This window comes from Erinaceus europaeus, chromosome 18 (genome assembly GCF_950295315.1).
Source record: "Erinaceus europaeus chromosome 18, mEriEur2.1, whole genome shotgun sequence".
NCBI classification, from domain to species: domain Eukaryota; kingdom Metazoa; phylum Chordata; class Mammalia; order Eulipotyphla; family Erinaceidae; genus Erinaceus; species Erinaceus europaeus.
Genome location: NC_080179.1, coordinates 53,651,235 through 53,670,257, shown reverse-complemented (window position 1 = coordinate 53,670,257; position 19,023 = coordinate 53,651,235). Strand labels below are relative to the sequence as shown.

At 43.1% G+C, this 19,023-nt stretch overlaps 1 protein-coding gene across 1 annotated transcript in view; it reads left to right on the top strand.

The window, feature by feature from the left end:
* The first annotated feature begins 784 nt into the window (after positions 1–784).
* The window catches only part of TMEM163 (transmembrane protein 163), a 266,400-nt gene continuing 248,161 nt past the window's right edge, over positions 785–19,023 (top strand). The window contains exons 1-2 of the mRNA XM_007532691.3: positions 785–1,108; positions 6,750–6,869. Of these exons, the coding sequence (XP_007532753.1) occupies positions 907–1,108; positions 6,750–6,869 (322 nt within the window). The 5' untranslated portion in view covers positions 785–906. The remainder of the gene's footprint in view (positions 1,109–6,749; positions 6,870–19,023) is intronic.

The window sequence follows — 19,023 nt, the reverse complement described above, 5'->3', positions numbered from 1 at the left end:
GCAAAGCCGGGGGAGGGCCTCATCCTAGGTGAGAGACTTGCATCCACATCCTGAAGAACCCGCAAGGTTCGTGTTCTCTTGAAATAGGATCTTCTTGGAGTAGCGAGCTGGTTTATGGCTGTCTGGGACAAAGCCCATGGAAAGTCGCAGTGGGGGGAACCTTGGGATCCAAATCGTCTAGAGTGTTCAGTGATCTCAAGGCTACGTGACCCCTTTAAGTTGCTGATGGAGAAAAGAATACTGGGAGGACAGTTACAACCTCTAGAAAACCCCAGATAGGCGGACTAGGGCACAGACGGACCTCGTTGTCCCGGAATGAACGGGGGCGATGGCAGCCCCGGAGCAACACCTGCACAGTTCCCCAAACCTGGCAGCTCTGGGGGGTCAGGGCACCCAAATAGGGCGCTACCCCTTCTCCTGGCTGAGCGCGACCACAGACTCCGCGCATGGAGGACTCGGAGGTCCCCTCGGGGCCATCCAGCCGAATGGGTGTGGCAGGTACCCCTTCACGCCTTCTTTAGGCCCTGAGGGTACCCCGTGAGCCCCACAACTCCCCTAGATTCTCCTAGTGTGACCACGCCGGGTCTTTCCTCCCCTCCAGCCCCCGCGCGCCCGCGCCCGCGTTGGAACCTCGGGGCGGGTCCCCGCCACTCGCACCTGCCCCGGGGGCGGAGCGCGACGGTGACAGCGCGGCCCCAGCTCCCTCCGCCGCCAGCTGCGCGGCTCCCCGGCCTGGCTCCAGCCCAGCTCCCGCTCCCGCTCCGCAGCCGCGCACCCGGGGCCGCCGCACCGCACCGCCTCCTCGCCCCCCCGTGCCCCCCAACCCCAGTCGCTCCCGGGCGCGGCGCCTCGCATTTCTGCCGGATTCCCCGCCGCTCTCGCCGCCGCGATCCAGCGCCCAGCGTCATGGAGCCGGCCGAAGGCAGCGAGCGCCGCCGCTCCGCAGGTCCAGCCGTCCCGCCGCCGCCCAGGGGCCCCCCGCCCATGGCCGCCGCTCCCGGCCCGGGTCCGCTGTGCTCCCCTGCGCGGGAGCCGCCGCAGTCCAAGGAGGAGCGGCAGCTGCGGATCAGCGAGAGCGGCCAGTTCAGCGACGGGCTGGAAGACCGAGGTAAGCGCCTGCCCGCGCCTGCCCGCGCCTGCCCGCGCCTGGCCCGACCCCACTCTCGGGGGCAGCGGCCCCGTCCCTGGGACCCGAGAGCCCGAGGTCTCCCGGCCGATCCTGCAGGGACCCGCGTCCTCCTTCCCATCAGCCCTCGCCTCCCCGAAGCCCAAAGGAAAAGTTTGCGGGAGGTTTTCCTTCTCGGTTTTTCTTTTGGAGCCGAGACCTCCCGGGAGACCTCTGGCCCATGCAACTCCGAGGGCCCTGAGCGCGGTGCACCCCACTTCCGATGCCCGTCGGCTCCTGTGGAGAGGAAGAAACTTCTCGCTGGGTTTGGCTTCCAGGAGTCACTTGGCGGCCGCCACCTCACAAAGGGTGAAAGGGAGAATCGGGCGGACGTGGGTCCTCCCTTGCAGAGGACCCGGGCCCGGGTCGGCGTGGGCCACTGCCGCGTTCTTTGGTGACGGGTGAGGAGGGTTTCGGAGGATTTGGACACTTGAGTTTGGGTCACCATCCTCATCTGGATGGGTGCCACTGAGACCTAGCGGCTCCTGGAGCGCGCATCCCCATGCTCTACAGAATTCCTTCCATAGACACAGGCCTAGCGCCCCGAAAATATCCCTCCCCTCAGGAGGTCAAATGCTACCGTTTGCAGGACTCCCGTGCTACTCCATTGAGTTGTTTGTTTGAAACACCAGCGAGAACCCCTTCTATTCCCGTGTCTTCCTCTACTACACGCTGCTCTCACTCACCACGTTCTCATTTCTTTTCGGAACGGAGGGAATCCAGTTCTTGGTCATGTCTATACATTGTTGGTGCTTCCTGAATCCAAATGCAGACGGGTCCCCCTTCAAAAGGACTCAGTGGCCCTGCTTAAACCGGCTAGTGACCAAGCAGAATTCTTGCCATTAGGCTTTTCCAGGGGAACCGACTCTTCACTACCTCCACCCAACCCCCTTTCCTTGGAAGCCTTAATATGTTGGCTGTGGTGGATTTATATATTTCAGTCTGAGCAGGTTTCTGTCCTATTCTTAGTATCTCCTGTACATTTTTATTCCGGTTTTGTATTCGGATGCATGATCTCTTTCCTCTTAGAAAATTTAAACTGTAGCATGTGGAATAGAATGGCATGGAAACGACAATTTTGAATCGGCAGGGATGTTCAGCAAGACCTAGTGCCACTCCAGTTGCAACGAGTTCTGCACCTATGTTGCAGTTGCTCCTCTTTTTCTCACATTAGTAGACATCATTTTAGAACAGATGATTGGTGACATCACAAACATTGGCAAAATGTATGTTTTATTATAGACTGCATTTATTACAGTTCCCTCTGCTACAACTATTGTAGGATTTAAAATTTGAGTATTGAAGAAAGACAGCTCTGGGCAGAGCTTATTTTTGCAGCATTGCAGGTTATCTGCAAAAACGGGTCCATTTTACCCCACTCCACACAAAGATGGGAGGGGAGAAAGTGCTAGTGCGAGTTCATATTTAACATCTTTTTGTAGCTCATGCTCAAGTGTGAAAAGCCTTTCTGAATTCATTCTTAAGGTTATTTTTCACTAGTCAACTGAATTTCATTTTCCATTATATTTCAGCATGAAAGCATTCACTGTTCATAAACTGTCACTGTGTGAAAGCACTGCATATCACACACAGCCCCTCTGTTAGGAAGAACCCTATCCACCATGAACCAAGAGCTGTATGACATTGAAAGAAAGCTGAAAGTCAGTGTGACATTCTTTTGTTTGACAGATTGCCAACAGAAAGAGTTAGTGATGAATGAGTCACTTTTAAAAAAATAAAGCAAAAGATAACCTGATGAGGTTTACTGTTTAGGGGCTGTCCCCTCCCCCTCCCCGTTTTTCCAGTATATAGGTTTTTTTGTTTGTTTATTTTGTTTTGTTTTTAATCCTGTAGGGATCATTCAGTTCTTTTCCCTGATGGTGAGGATTAGAAAGGAGGCAGGAGTTGGTAAGGTGGGAACCAACAATTGTCTGCTGTGACTGTCATGCCTGGCTCATGTCTCTCCAGGTCTAAATACATGTATGGTGTGTGTGGAGGTGGAGTCCCTGGATGCATGCCTGTATTTGGCCTTTTCTCTTGTTCTGTCTTACTCTGCTGTTAGGATTCTGATACAGACTACACCTAACTCTGATTGAAAGGGTCACATTATAATTTACTATTAGGCACTTTGGTATTACATGTTTTTTTTTTCTTCTTAGAAGTGATGTGGACTTGTTCCCAGAAGCCTATGGAGCTTATAATGTCAGTATTTGCACTTCCATTTGGCTGAGGCTTGAAGTTCAGGGAGCAAGGGCCAAGTTTTACTTACCTGTAACCACCCCCTTCCTTTTAATACCTGCCATTTCTCCTATTAACTGTTGGCCCACCAGTATCCCCAGACCTTAGGGCCCAGCCTAATCTTTGAGTCTTACAAGTTTCCATATTTTCTGCTGCCTGCATTCCATTTGCATTCCTACATTCTTTTTTCCTCAGAGAATCTAGTTGACCAAATCTCAGGAGGTAGCAGTTTGTACTGTCCTACAAGTGACTTAAGGTTTCATTCTTCCTACATGTATATGCAACCCCTCTCTAAATGATAAGGCATCAATCAATTTTTCATTAATACAACTCTATGTGGACAATTGCTAATCCTAAATTTTAAATACGTGAAATCTGAGTAAGACTGGAAATTTATATAGCAGGGCCAACTAGGGGTAGGAAAAGACCCACTTCTTTCATGTAAGTCCCAGGCCTGCCTTAGCTTATCTCTTCTGTGCTTTCTTCTTCTACATTTGAAATATAGTATCATGAGTACTTTAGGAATACTCACTGTATCTCTAGAGCTGTATGTGCATATCCTGCAGGGGGCAGAGGTAGAAGTATCTGTGTGTGGGTTATTTGTGAATAATTTGTGTCTTCCTAGGTCATCAAATTCCAATTTCTTTTTGTGAAGTGGGGAGCTTTCTATTCTCAGTAAGGAAAATTGGGAGAATATAAACAAAGGTTACATATAAATAGGAAAGTTCCTGTCTTCTTGGTGGGTGTTCCTTAGTACTTATTCTTTTAATTTAGAACATCTTATGGAAGAGGCACACATAGTATCAAGTCTGGGGAAGAGCCACCAGCCCTATTACTGAGATGACCCAGTTGCCACATTAGTGGGACAGTGTTATCCATGTGTGTTATAATCTGAAATTCTTTTTTGGGTATGTAGGTCCACTTATGTGGTCAGGTGTATAGATCAGGGCCATTTAGGTGGTTGGAAATGAGTGCCTTAGAAGGGAAAATGAATGTCACCACATGGCAAAATAGAAAACCCAGTTCATTCATTGTCTTTTCTCTTTGAAAATTAAATTTGCTTTCAAAAGGAACCTTATTTTTACCCTCAGTGAATAAACCTGAAATTCTTACTGTCACAATACTCAGCAAATGAACTGCTTATTTGAGTCAGTACTTAAATGTTACACCTTCACTTCTCCTGAAAATCAATTGACCAGACGAAAGAAAGAATTTTATATCATTTGGGAAAAAGGAACTAAATTATTTAGAGTGTGGGAACCTGCTTATTCTAGGCTTTAACTTTAACTAGATTGAAGAATAATTGTAGTTGGAAATTAAAATAGGTGTTTTTTTTTCAGCACCTAGGGGAGGTGTTGACAACCAGAAAGAAGTAGACAAATAAATTTTAATTTGGAGTCACTAGTACTTAGGACAGAATTTGGGGATAGATTTCTCTCTCTCTCTCTTTCTCTCTCTACTTAAGTACTTTCATTCTGGAAGGTTTGGGAAATTTTTACAAAAAGGTGATATTTTATGTTTACATACCATTGAAATTTCATTTGCTTTTTAATCCTATGTAAGTATATGATTTTTGATTATTTAAAAACCTCTGGATAAAAATTAGCAATATCTTGGCTGTAAGCTGGGCTCATCAGACAGTTTTCTGAACACCTCTTGCTTTGTTCATGACTTATTCAGGGTGCTTGAGCATGGATAGTGAATAGAGCAGTATACATACCCACATGCACGCATGCACACGCACATACACACACATTAACCATAGGACTACTCAGCTCTGGCTTTTGGTGGCAGCTGGCATTGGGTGTGGGACTTCAGAGCCTCAGGCATTTAGGTCATTTTGCATAACTGTTATGCTAACTCACATTTCATCATACTGTAGAGTTTGAAGAGGGCCATTGTTAGAATTTTTTTTTTTTTCAGAAGGCTGCAGCTTATTGCAATCAGAGGTGAAGTGTGTATTCAGTCGTTTAAATGAGATGATTCCTTGTACATGATGTGTAGGCATGGCATGTCACACACTGCACATTTTACAAATGGGTGCCAGAGCTTTGACTTCCAGCTTATAAATTGTTTGGAGCTGTTGTGATAAGGTTGCTCCACTCTGAATGGTATATTGTTTAGCCAGAGATAGTGCCAAAAACTCTTGTCAGTGTTGAATACACCACTGAACATTTCTCTTCAGAGGAAAAGAAAAAGCATAAATCAGGATCATACTGAAGATATTTCAGTCTTTGACCCAAGGGGGTTGAAATGTGGGTATTACCTTATCATGAATTTCTGTTGTGTCAACGAATTTCAATGTTGAAAGCATAGGAGATAAGAAAAGAAACACGGGAGTCAGGCCATAGTGCAGCAGGTTAAGCGCATGTGGCGCAAAGCGCAAGGACCAGCGTGAGGATTCGTGTTCAAGCCCCCGGGCTCTCCACCTGCAGGGGAGTCACTTCACAGGCAGTGAAGCAGGTCTGCAGGTGTCTGTCTTTCTCTCTGTCTTCCCCTCCTCTCTCCATTTCTCTCTGTCCTATCTAACGACGACATCAATAATAACAACAATAATAACTACAACAACAAGGGCAACAAAAGGGAAAATAAATAAATAAATATAACACAATATTTTAAAAAAAGAAAAGAAACACACACACAATCTTACACATGGTATATACAAGAGGCTACCTCCAATTTTATTAGACTTACTCCACTTTAATTTTTGCAGAATCTTTTGACACATCTATGATACAAAGAGATAGGCACTACGGAGTAGGAAAGGAGGAAAGAAAACATGGCCTTTTATTTAGTTTTGATCACTTACTGATGGTTGTGGTTAAAGAGAAATGGCTCTTCGGTTAGTTGTAAGGAGAGCAATGAGGGCTTTTGTGTTTCAGACTCCTTGCCTTAGGCAAAACCTAACCTAGTAGTTGGGGCTGTATGGGTGGATCAATGCAAATCAATTTCCACAACTGAGGACCCACTGACTACCTACACAAAGCACACTGTTGTTGCTGCTTAACTGAAGAGCTTTGCTGGAGGGAACTGCACCTTAGTGAGCCATGTTGGCCTGGCAAAGAAGACTGGGGCCATATACCAGGTCAGGGGCTCTCCTAAGTACGTCGTGAACTATTACTCTGCAGAAAAACATACTCCATGTTGCCAACCTAGGATATTTCAGAAGATGGCAGAAAGCTTGATTTGTGTAAAGTCTCCTAATTGTTAAAATACAGTGTGGGTCAAACAAAATACATCTTGGCCCTCAGGCTGGCAGTTTACAATCCTTGGATAAAGTGTTATTCTGGCTGTTGGGTTCTTAATAAGGAAACATTTAACTTCCTTTTCCTCTTGTTTTTGTCAGGCTTACTAGAAAGCAGCACTCGACTGAAACCTCACGAAGCCCAGAACTACAGAAAGAAGGCGTTGTGGGTCTCCTGGTTCTCCATAATCGTGACACTTGCCCTGGCGGTGGCTGCCTTTAGTGAGTACAGGAATCTTGTCAATCAATAGGTGCTGGTGTTGCCTGTTTTACTCTGATTCCTGTGGGATGTGCTTTTGCTTTTAGTTGACTGTTATTGATGAGTAATTTTTTTAGATGGTTGAATAGGCAGGGTACTATAAATTAGTAAAATGGCTTCTCTGCAGAGGGAAGGAAGGAAGAGGTGGTTAAGAAGAGACAGCAGCATTGGGCTTCATCAGCCTTGGCTCTCATCACTATGTGGGTTTGTGGAAGTACAGTCTGGCTGCCAATTGAATGGTGAAAAATATTCTTTTGGTGGATGTCCTAAGCTTGAGCTGATATGCTACAAATATGTCTTCTGGAGATTCATATTTTGACAATGCAGTCAGATGAATGTAATGCTACAATATTTCCTCTCTTTCCCCCTTATTGTATTTATTTAAGATTTGGATTAAGATCATGTACATTTTAATGATGGAAAAATGGGAGGGTTCTTTATCAAGTTTTCAGTGGTTACAGGAAAAAAAACTTAAAAAAATTTTTTTATTCCCTTTTGTTGCCCTTGTTGTTTTATTGTTGTAGTTATTACTGTTGTTGTTATTGATGTTGTTGTTGTTGGATAGGACAGAGAAAAATGGAGAGAGGAGGGGAAGATAGAGAGGGGGAGAGAAAGATAGACACCTGCAGACCTGCTTCACTACCTGTGAAGGGACTCCCCTACAGGTGGGGAGCTGGGGGCTCAAACTGGTCCTTGTCCTTTGCACCACCAGCGTTTAACTCGCTGCACTACTGCCCGACTCCCCCCCCCCAAAAAAAAAAAAAAACCTTTTAATTACAATCAAGAAAAACAGCTGAATACTTTCTGCTGATAATAGTCCTGTTTACATGTCAGGATGTCTGATAACGTGTTTTTCTCAGCTAATATTTGCACCCTATAAAAATGTGCATACGGTATTTTTTTTTAAAGACTTTCTTTTTTATTTCATTTTGTTGCCCTTGTTGTTTTAACACACGGTATCTTTATTGTGCAGTGATTCATGGGATTAAGTAGTGACATTTGGCTTTAGCACAACATGGGTGGAAACTGCAGTGTTCTATGTGCTGGGGAGAGAAAATGTGTTTTGTCAGTTTGTGATAATTTGCTACCTTAACAGAAAGATCTATAATCTAATTGATGGTATCATATATGTCTTGTGACAATCTTCAAAGCAGAAGAAAAAAGGTCCTTGTCCATGGAAGATATAAAACCTGCCCTGTATAGTTAGACCTGCAATTGAAAGTTGGTGTTGCCTCCCAAGAGGAAATATTAGAATTTTGACCAAATGCTCCTACTTGAAGCACTTTAATATTGGAAATGCTCTACCCTTGGCTCTTAAAAATAAACACTAAACATTGAGAAGCAGAGGGCTATGCATTTCAGGGTATAAACATTTACCAGTGAGTCAGAAATTTAATCAAGAGGAATTCTGATCTTCTCTCTCTTTTTTTCCCCCTTCTTATGCTGAAACAAGAATAACAAGCCCGATCGAAATCCCTCGAGGATAATTTGATTGTGGTGCCTGGTGGTGGGCTCTGGGTCTGACATTGTAATTTACATATGTAAAGAAGGAAGAAGAATGAAAGGATGTGATTTACAAACAGAAAAAAATGGTTTCTTCAACTTGAGTGCCTAATAAAGTTGCTAAGATTTGCTCATGGAGATATTTGAAGGAGGACATGAATAGAAACAAATACTGAACAAGTTTTTCTTTTGGGAGTATTATGCTTGATGTATTTATCTCAGAGTGGGGGAGGGTGAGGAAATTTTAGCTCATTTTACACCTGGCTAATTGAGTTATCTTCAGATATTGGTTTGGGCTGGTAAGATAGCTCACCTGTCTGAAAAATGTCAATTTAGGGAGATGATGCTTCAGCAATGACCACAAAAGAAAGGAAAGAAGGGAGGAAGGAAGGAAAGAGGGAAGGAAAGAAAGAAGGAAGGAAGGAAGAAAGAGAAAGAATGAGAGAAAGAAAGAGGTTCTATTTCCTCTAATGGGGAGGAAACATTATTGCATAATACAAACAGAATTAAGAGTCTAATAGATTTTGATGAAGTGGTATTGGTAATTTGGTGTTGGACATAGTGTGGTAACACATAATCAAGAAATGAAAAATTGTACTTCTAAAACATATAGCCTTGTGAAGCAAGTCACCTTCATTAAAAATTACATAGAAAAAACGTTATTTTTTTTAAATGTTTTTTTTTAAAAAATGGTTTCTTTTAAAAATTATTTTACTTCATAATTATAGTATTTAAAATATATTTTATAATATATAATTTTAATTAATACTATATACTACACACTGATACTTTATAAGCATATTATTCTAATTATATATTTTATTAATATATTACTAAATATATATTATGTTTTATAATATGTATTTATCATGTGAAAGACATGTATCTTGGATTTGCATTTACTGGATCAGTTGGAATTCTTTTTTTAAAAAATATTTTATTTATTTATTTTCCTTTTTTGTTGCCCTTGTTTTTATCGTTGTGGTTATTATTATTGTTGTTATTGATGGATAGGACAGACAGAAATGGAGAGTGGAAGGGAAGATAGAGAAGGGTAAAGATAGACACCTGCAGACCTGCTTTACCTCTTGTGAAGCAACTCCCCTGCAGGTGGAGAGCCAGGGGCTTGAACCAGGATCCTACACTGGTCCTTGCATTTCGTGCCACGTGTACTTAACCTGCTGCACTACTGCCTGACTCCCCTGGAATTCTTTTTTTTACTTATATAATTTTTATTTATAAAATGGAAATATTGGGAGTCGGGCTGTAGCACAGCGGGTTAAGCGCAGGTGGTGCAAACACAAGGACCGGCATAAGGATCCCGGTTCGAACCCCGGCTCCCCACCTGCAGGGGAGTCGCTTCACAGGCGGTTGAAGCAGGTCTGCAGGTGTCTATCTTTCTCTCCTCCTCTCTGTCTTCCCCTCCTCTCTCCATTTCTCTCTGTCCTATCCAACAACGACAACAACAATAATAACTACAACAATAAAACAACAAGGGCAACAAAAGGGAATAAATAAAAAAAATAAATATTAAAAAAATTTTTAAAAAAAGGAAATATTGACAAGACCATAGGACAAGAGTGACACATTTCCACACAATTCCTACCACCAGAACTCTGTATCCTGCCCCCTCCCCTCCCTTGATAGCTTTCCTATTCTTTATCTCTCTGGGATATGGACCAAGCATCATTATGGGGTACAGAAGGTAGAAGATCTGGCTTCTTTAATTGCTTCTCCATTGGACATGGGCATCGTTGACAGGTTGATCCATGCTCCCAGCCTGTTCTTATCTTTCCCTAGTGAGGTAGTGTTGTGGGGAGGTGGGTTCAGGACACATTAATGAGGTTGTCTGCCCAGGGAAGTCAGGTTGGTGCCATGGTAGCATCTGCAATTTGGTGGCTGAAAAGCATTAAGATGTAAAGCAAAACAAATTGTTTAATAATCAATAACCTAAAGGTAAGGTTATAGCACATGAAATTTGAGAGTCCAATGCTTCATGTTGGAAGAAGCTAGGAAGTCTATTTTAGGCATAGTCTAAGGGGCCCATGACTTTATTAATTTTTACCTGAGCCTGACAACATGCAGGTGGGCTAAGAGTATTGTCTGGGAAGATGGTGGTCAGAGTTGAGAATAGAACTAGAGAGCTGGGTCAGGGCAGAGAGAAGCTCCCAAACATGGGAAAAGTATATAATTTCTGTTAACTGTAAACCCCATTGATCTGACCTAGGACCCATGTTATCCATACTTTACACAGGAGCCTGTGTAACCTCTGCATCCCTGCCAGTCTGGGTTCAAATTCCATGATCATGGCTTAGGAACATTCTAGGCTGCACTCTTTTCAGGGCCAGTCCTCCTTGAGTGGCAGAGTATGTTGACCCAGACTCCATTTGGAGAGTGGGGCAGTTTTTGCCATTGTTGACCCATATTGAGGGCAAGGTCCTGTAGAGGCCCATAAGAGGGTCTACGTTGTTTCTGTTGGAGATAACAAGTGATGGTGGAGAGAGGTATGTGTTAGAAGGCTAGGCCCATCATATCTGTGGAAATCCAAGGATTCCCTCAGTAGGGCCCCAAATGATGGCCCGGTAGTGACCAAAAGGGCCATAGGAAGAGTTAATACCTTTTTCTTTTTTAAATTGTATCTTAAGAAACATGTGTATGGTGTGTGTGTGTGTGTGTGTGTGTGTGTGTGTGTGTGTGTGTATGTGTGTGTGTGTATGTATGTGTGTCTGGAAAAGAGGGTGAAAGCTATGTATAATGTTCAGGAATACTTTTTTTTTCCCTAGTCAACTGAAAAGACTCGTGCTTTAAATAGTATGCACATTGCAAATAAAGTTCACTATCCATTGCCTCCATTAAACTTTGAGGCAGTCACTTGTGTTTTGCTTTCATAACTTTTTTTTTTTTTTTTTTGCCACCAAGCTTACTGGGACTCAATGCCTACACAATTCCACCACTCATCAGCACCTTTTTTTTTTTTTTTCCCTTTCTTTGGATAGAGGTGAGAAACAGATTGATAGAAGAAAGATACCACGCTCCCATTTGTGAAGCTTTCCTTTCTGCAGGTGCTCCCATGTGGTTGTGGGGGGCTGGCTCCTTGTGCACTGTACCAAGTGAGCCACATGTCAAGTCCCCAAAGCAGTAGTTTCTAAAAGATCTAATGATAAACTATCTTTGATCAGTGTTACTGATTTACATGTGATAAGTTAGTTTTATATGCCATTATGGTTTGGTTTACATTATATGTCTGGTGCAGTTTGTAACATTAGGTGAACTTGGAGCTTGTGACTTTGAAAGCATTTTGAAAGGAATAAGTGCTTTGAAAGGTATGTGAACCATTTCTGATAATAGTTGATCATACTGAAATGAAAAATCTATAGGCTTCTGGTGGACGCCCACTTCTACATTCCAGCATCTGAGTGGCGGACTCTGATTGTAGCCAACCTGCTCTCACTTTTATTGTCAGCACCTTGATGGACATTGTTTCTAACCAATCAGCTTGTGCTGTGCCCAGTTTGAAACTAATAATAGCTGGGTGCTGCGGGACAAGCTTGTGCAGGTCTGGTGGGAGTCCATTATCTTAAAGTAAACTTAACTCCTTGCCTTTCATGTGGCCTCAGGTCTCGTTCTTTGGCTATTTTTGAGCTATACTACAGATTTTTTTTTTATTACAATACGGTGATTTTGGACCTGTTCAGTTGCTGATATTAAACCAAATGGTAATACATCTTGAATATTTCAGAATGTGCTCGGGTTTGGTTTTTAAATTGCTCCTGTTTATAATTGGTAGACAGCATGGAAAATGGCAATCTTGTTAGGAACAAACTTTAAAAACACGTATTAGTGAGAGGCTAGAAAGAAAATGCAAGTACTGTTTCAAAACTTAGATCTTTGACATCTTTGATGCCTTTGTTAGAATGATTTAGGAAAATGCTTTCTGGCTCTTTTTTTTTTTTTTTGAGATTCAGATGAGTGCAAGCTGACTTTTAGGCACTCCGTACATGTTCTTTATCACGAGGGAAGTGAAGACATATTTGAAACATTCTCAGGGAAAACCTTTCCTGAGATACAGTTTCATTAAAAAAGTACGCTAGAGCAAGTTCTTAGAGAAGCTCACTAAAAATTTAGTTATCATAAGTAGACTTAAGAATTGAAGAAATTCTGAAAAGAAGGATTTTCTTAATATTTGGGGTTTTAAAATACATTTCATTTTGGTGTAAATTTTTGACCCTTAAAATGACAAACTAAGTGTACTTACTGTTTTTCATTTTAAATAATGAGTCCAAGAGTTGAGAAAGTCTTGCAAAGTTAATATGTGTTTTCCATAAACTCAGCAACATGTATCTGGAGATTTGACTAAAATTGTTTTCCAATGATATATTGTAAGAAGAAAATTGTGTAAATCTCTCCAGTATGTTTCTGCTGTCTTGAGGGTAACATCTAAATAGTTACAATAGTTTTAATGTTTGGTTTTACCTAGCCATTATCTCCGTTCTCAGACACACCTACTTCTCTTTGGGATTGGGTCCTTCAGACAAACTCATCTCATTTATACCATTCTCCAAGTAGCTAATTTTTCAGAGTCTCTACTTACTAGGCAAATTCATCCCCCACTCCCACAGAGCAGTTTTCTCCACCATTCTCTGTTTCAATCACATCATTTTCCTCATTTGTACCCTCACCTTCACTAAAGAATGTGTGAGACCCCTAAGTATTTTCATCTACCAGAGACTTAAACAGATTTAAACATATAACATACTGACTAGGCAAGTGGCTCAGTGGGTAGAACCTGCTTTGCATGCCTGAGGGCTTAGATTCCACATATCCCAGTATAGCATATGGACAAGTGTTATTCTGGTCTATTTCATAAAATAAATAATCCCCAAACAAAACATGGCAACTTTCATTCTAACTGTAGAATGATCTTTTGTATAGTTTGCTCATCTTGCACTTATTTTTACTGATAAAAGCAATATATGCACAGTATAAAAATTCAGTAGGTTAAAGATATATGATGAAAATCTTTCTTCCTAAACTAGTTCCTCAACTTTCTTCCTAAACTGGTTGTCCATGGAACTTGGTTGTTAAGTGTTTTGCATCATCTTGATTTTCTATTCGTGGGCAAGCCCAGTAGTGGTGCCTTTATATACTTACACACTTTACACTTGTTGATTATTTAGATATGGTATTTTATTTTTGCTGGTCTTTTAGAAATAGCATGGACCCATTCAAAAACTATTTTTATAGTATGGAGCTCTCTCAGACAGACAGAGAGAGAGAGAGAGAGAGAGTCTGGGGACACAGGACAGGGGTTAGGGAAATGTGAACAGGAAGTTTGTGAGCCACATGCTAGTGGTGTTTCCTGGGATAACTTACTCTCAGTTTTGAAACAAAAGAAAGACCCAACACTGGCCGCCAGCTATAGACCAATTTCTCTCCTCTCCGTGTGTTACAAACTTCTTGAGAGGCTACTTCTGTCACGAATTTCTCCTCTTACAGAGAAATTCCTATCACCCGTCCAAGCTGGTTTCCGCCCAGGAAGATCTACCTGCGAACAAGTCCTGGCCCTCTCAACTTAAATTGAAAATGGATTCCAGAAGAATTTAAAGACGGGTGCTGTCTTTGTTGATCTCACAGCAGCCTATGACACGGTCTGGCACCGTGGTCTCCTAGTCAAGATCTCAAGATGCCTGCCTCCATGGGTGGCCAACACTATATCGTTTCTTCTCCAAAACAGAAGATTCCGGGTGCATCTGGGTGACAAGTCTAGCAGATGGAGACTTGTCTCAAGTGGCCTCCCCCAGGGCTCTGTTCTGGCTCCTACGCTATTTAATATTTACATCAATGACCTCCCAGAAACTTCTTCAAGGAAGTTCATCTACGCCGATGACATCTGCTGTGCAACTCAGGCATCCAAGTTTGACATCCTCGAAGAAACACTCACAAAAGACATGTCTCTGATATCTGACTACTGTAAAAAATGGCGACTAATCCCTAGCACTGCAAAAACGGTATCATCTGTTTTCCATCTACACCATGCCTCGGCCTCGCGTGAGCTTAATGTGCAGCTTGGCGATACGAGATTCCGGCATGAAGCCCAGCCAGTATATCTTGGCGTTACTCTCGATCGCACTCTGTCATTTCACGAACATCTCATAAAAACTGCAGCAAAGGTGGGCGCGAGGAAGCACATCATTGCAAGACTGGCCAGCTCCTCATGGGGCGCGAGCGCTTCCACACTACGATCATCATCTCTGGCATTATGCTATTCCACTGCAGAATACTGTGCCCCAGTATGGTTCCGTAGCCCCCATGTCCACTTGGTCTATTCCAAATTATACTCCTCCATGAGGATAATTTCTGTAACCATCCATTCCACCCCGGTTCCATGGCTGCCAGTTCTTAGCAACATCGCCCCGCCAGATATTCGCATCATCTAAGTTCATTTCCCACGTCTACACTTGACCGGACCTGCCAATATACGCAGATATCTTTGCCCACCCTGTCCAACGCTTGACGTCTCGTCATCCAATCTGGTCCCCTATGCCTACACTGAACTTCTCTGTTCCAGACTCTTGGAAACAGAGCTGGCAGTCAGCTGAGGTAAAGAACAAACACCTCATCACAGACCCCTGCAAGCGTCAACCCGGCTTTGACCTAGCACGTTATGATTGGGCCCTCCTCAATCGCTATCGAACAGGCCATGGCTGGTGCGCCGCTATGTTCCATCGCTGGGGAGCCAGAGACGACCCGAACTGCCCCTGCGGCTCCAGACAGACTATGACCCACATAGTCAACGACTGCCACCTCTCCAGATTCAAAGGAGGTCTCGAAACTTTACATCAGGCTCAACCTGATGCTGTTGACTGGCTACGGAAGAAGGACAAACGCTAGAAGAAGAAGAACTTACTCTCTGAAAGAGTTCTAAGGGAATGTTGTTTTTGAGAAGTGGAAACTGGGAGAGCAAATCAGGCTAAATTTGGCTAGGGAAGCTTAACTGACAGCTCTTCTTGCCTCTGGGGTCCTCCTTATCTTCTTGTGGTCAAGTCATCAAAGGTTCTCTGCCACACACACATATATCATGCCTAGCTGCTAGTTTACACTGACTAAGGATCCAGATTTCTCCCAGTGACATGGTACTCCCGTGTGTTATGCCAGTGACTCCAAGCTGGGTGGTACAAATGGTGAGGCAGGCACCTTGCCAGGTGAGTTAGCTTACAGATCCTCTACCTTTTGTTTGTTTATTTATTTGTTTTATTGCCACCAGGTTTATCACTGTGCCAGTAATATGAATCCACTACTCCTGGTGGCCCTTTTTTTCCTTTCATTTTTTTCTCCTATTTTTATTAAACAGGACAGATAGAAATTGAGAGGGGAGGAGACATAGAGGGCAGAGAAAGACACCTGCAGACCTGCTTCGCCACTCCCATAGCATCCCTCCTGCTGCTGGGGAGCAGGGGCTCAAACACGGGTCCTTGCACACGGTTATGTACACACTTAACTAAGTGTGCCACCACCTGGTTCCTCTACCTTTTGTTTTCTAGTTACTTTTATTTATTCTTCAAATCTGAGATGAAAGATGACTTCCTCCTGGAGCTTTTCCCTGGCAGGCTGATTTAAATGGTCTTGTTTTCCTATAATCCTGTGGATACGTGCCAGTCAGAAGCTTGACACATAGTATATGATTCACTTCATGGTTATTTTTTGCCCCCTGTGTAATTCTTCACAAACAGTAAAAAGTCATTTTTTCTTAGGATTTTATTTATTAATGAGAAAGAAAGGAGAAGAGAGAGAAAGAACCAGACATCACTCTGGTACATGTGCTGCCAGGGACTGAACTCAAGACCTTATGCTTGAGAGTCCAGTGCTTTATCCACTGTACCACTTCCCGGACCAAGCTACTGTCATTCTCCAGTCTGTATTCTTAGCCTCTAACTCAGATATATGTAGGGCTGGGGTAATATTTGAGATCAGTCTCTTTGCTGAGGCCACCACGGATATAGCAGATTGAAGGCAGGTGTCTATAGTTGGAGATCCCAGACAAAAGAATAACAGCTTTTTCAAGTGAATGGGAACCACAGGGAATTGAGATTGGGACCTTGTTGACTTTGTGAATAACCAGGATGCCAGAACCCTGTCTCTTTTCCTCTCCCCTCTCCCTTTCCCCCACCATATATATTCCCTTGGTGAAGTACCCAGGGTTCTGTTTACTAGGGTCCTTTGCCACTGTAAGGAGAGCACATCTTCCTGCGCCTTCAATGCTCACAATGAGCTGCTCTCTATGGGAAGTGGAGGAGGGGTCTCAGCAGCTGTTTTCACATTCTGCCTCCCTTCTTGCATTCCACACACAGCATTTAATTAAAAGTGTGTCCAGGGTACATTAGCATGGGGGTGTCCCGGTGACACAGCTTTGGCAGCGACTTAGGGAGCTGGGCAGTGAGCCCCAGCTTGATGCCCTAGCCCCTCCTTTGTTGGGCCCAGGACTCTTGCTAGGAATCTGACCATGCCCTATGGGAAATCCCTATTGTTCTCAGTCTCTTCCCAGTTCTCATTGTTAGCCAGGAAGACAAGAAAGGTTTTTCTGGTGCATATGTATTCTAGGACTGTGATTTGTTCCTCTGGAAATTGCCTCTTGAAGTTGAAATTTCTGGCATTTCTGGTGAGATTGTTCCTTGGCTCAAGGTTATTTCCTGATGCCCTGTTCTAAGCTAAATTGTAGGAATATTAAAAATTCAGAGGTACTGTAATAAATCAGAAAGAAGAAAATCCTTTTCCTAATAAAGGAGTCTATTCCTCACTTTTCAGCAGCTTATATCACTCGTAGGCCGGCCTGTCTTGCTTCCCACTGATAAATATGATCATCTGACCCCTAGTGAGATAGTTTATCATACTGGATCTCACAGGTGAGATTAAAAGTGAAACTGGGGAGTCGGGCTGTAGCGCAGCGGGTTAAGCGCAGGTGGCGCAAAGCACAAGGACTGGCATAAGGATCCCGGTTCGAACCCCGGCTCCCCACCTGCAGGGGAGTCGCTTCACAGGCGGTGAAGCAGGTCTGCAGGTGTCTATCTTTCTCTCCTCCTCTCTGTCTTCCCCTCCTCTCTCCATTTCTCTCTGTCCTATCCAACAACAACAACAACAATAATAACTACAACAATAAAACAACAAGGGCAATAAAAGGGAATAAATAAATAAAATAAATATAAAAAAAATAAAAAAAAAAGAAAATACAAAAAAAAAAAAAAAAAGTGAAACTGTCTGTCCTCCTCTTGAATAAATCAGGTCTAATAAGAAGATGAAGGATACAAGTAGATAGCATAATGATTTTGCAAAAGAGACTCTCATGCCTGAGGCTTCAAAGTCTCAGATTCAATCCCCCATCTCCAGAAGCAAGAGCTGAGCAGTGCCCTGGTAAAAAGAAAAAAAAAAGAATCAGAAAGAACTCTATTTATTTATTTATTTATTTATTTTTTATTCTTTTCCTATCTTCCCCTCTCTCCCTCCCTTTCTGTGGGAGAGCTTAGTTCCTTACCTCCCTCTTCCCTGGCCCTTTTCTTTTCTTTTCTTTTTTTTTAATTATTTATTTTCTTTTTGTTGCTCTTGTTGTTTTATTGTTAATAGTTATTATTGATGTCATCGTTGTTGGATAGGACAGAGAGAAATGGAGAGAGGAGGGGAAGACAGAGGGGGAGAGAGAGACAGACACCTGCAGACCTGCTTCACCGCCTGTGAAGCGACTCCCCTGCAGGTGGGGAGCCGGGGGCTCAAACCGGGATCCTTATGCCGGTCCTTGTGCTTTGCGCCACCTGCGCTTAACCCGCTGCGCTACCACCCAACTCCTGAAAGAACTCTTTAGATGGCAGAGCAAAGGATGGGACAGTGGGGTGGGATAGATAACTTAAAACTAATCCCCCCTCCTAAATACGATGCTCAAGAAAAGGATACTACTGACATACTAGAGGGAGGGAAATACATTGGACAAGGTGATGTCTATTTAGGGATGGACCATGGCTGCAGAAATTTGCTAGGGTTGCCGTAAGAGTACTATGAATTGGGTGGCTTAAATAAATGAAATAATTTTTCTCATAGTCTTGAGGCTGTCAGTCCAAGATCCAGATGTTTAATCCAGCAGCACCGACTTCTGATCTTCTGTTCTTGGTTTATAAATAACTGTCTTTTCCTGATGGCTTTAAATGGTACTCCCTGTGTGTATCTTAATCTCTTTCTGTAAGGACACCAGTGATACTGGATTAGGTCATTCTAATAACTTCATTTTAAATTACCTTTTGCCTCTTGGAACCTCTATGTCCAAGTACAGTCACCTTTTGAGGTACTGGGGGTTAGGTTGAAAAATCTATGCATAATTCAGCCCAGACAGTAGCCTTGGCCAGCACCAGGCAAACAGAGGAAACCAGGATCTTTGAATAAACTAAGTGCACTAGAACACTGTCCCTTCCACCAGCCAAGGAAGACAATGAAACAGCTTATTTTTCTCAGCATAGTTCTGTATGGAACAAAGGTGAGAAGAGGAGGAGACTCTTCCACTAGATTTCCTAGCCATGAAACTGTTAGGAATTTTCATGCATCAGTTTCCTAGGAATTAAGACTTTCAGACTTTAC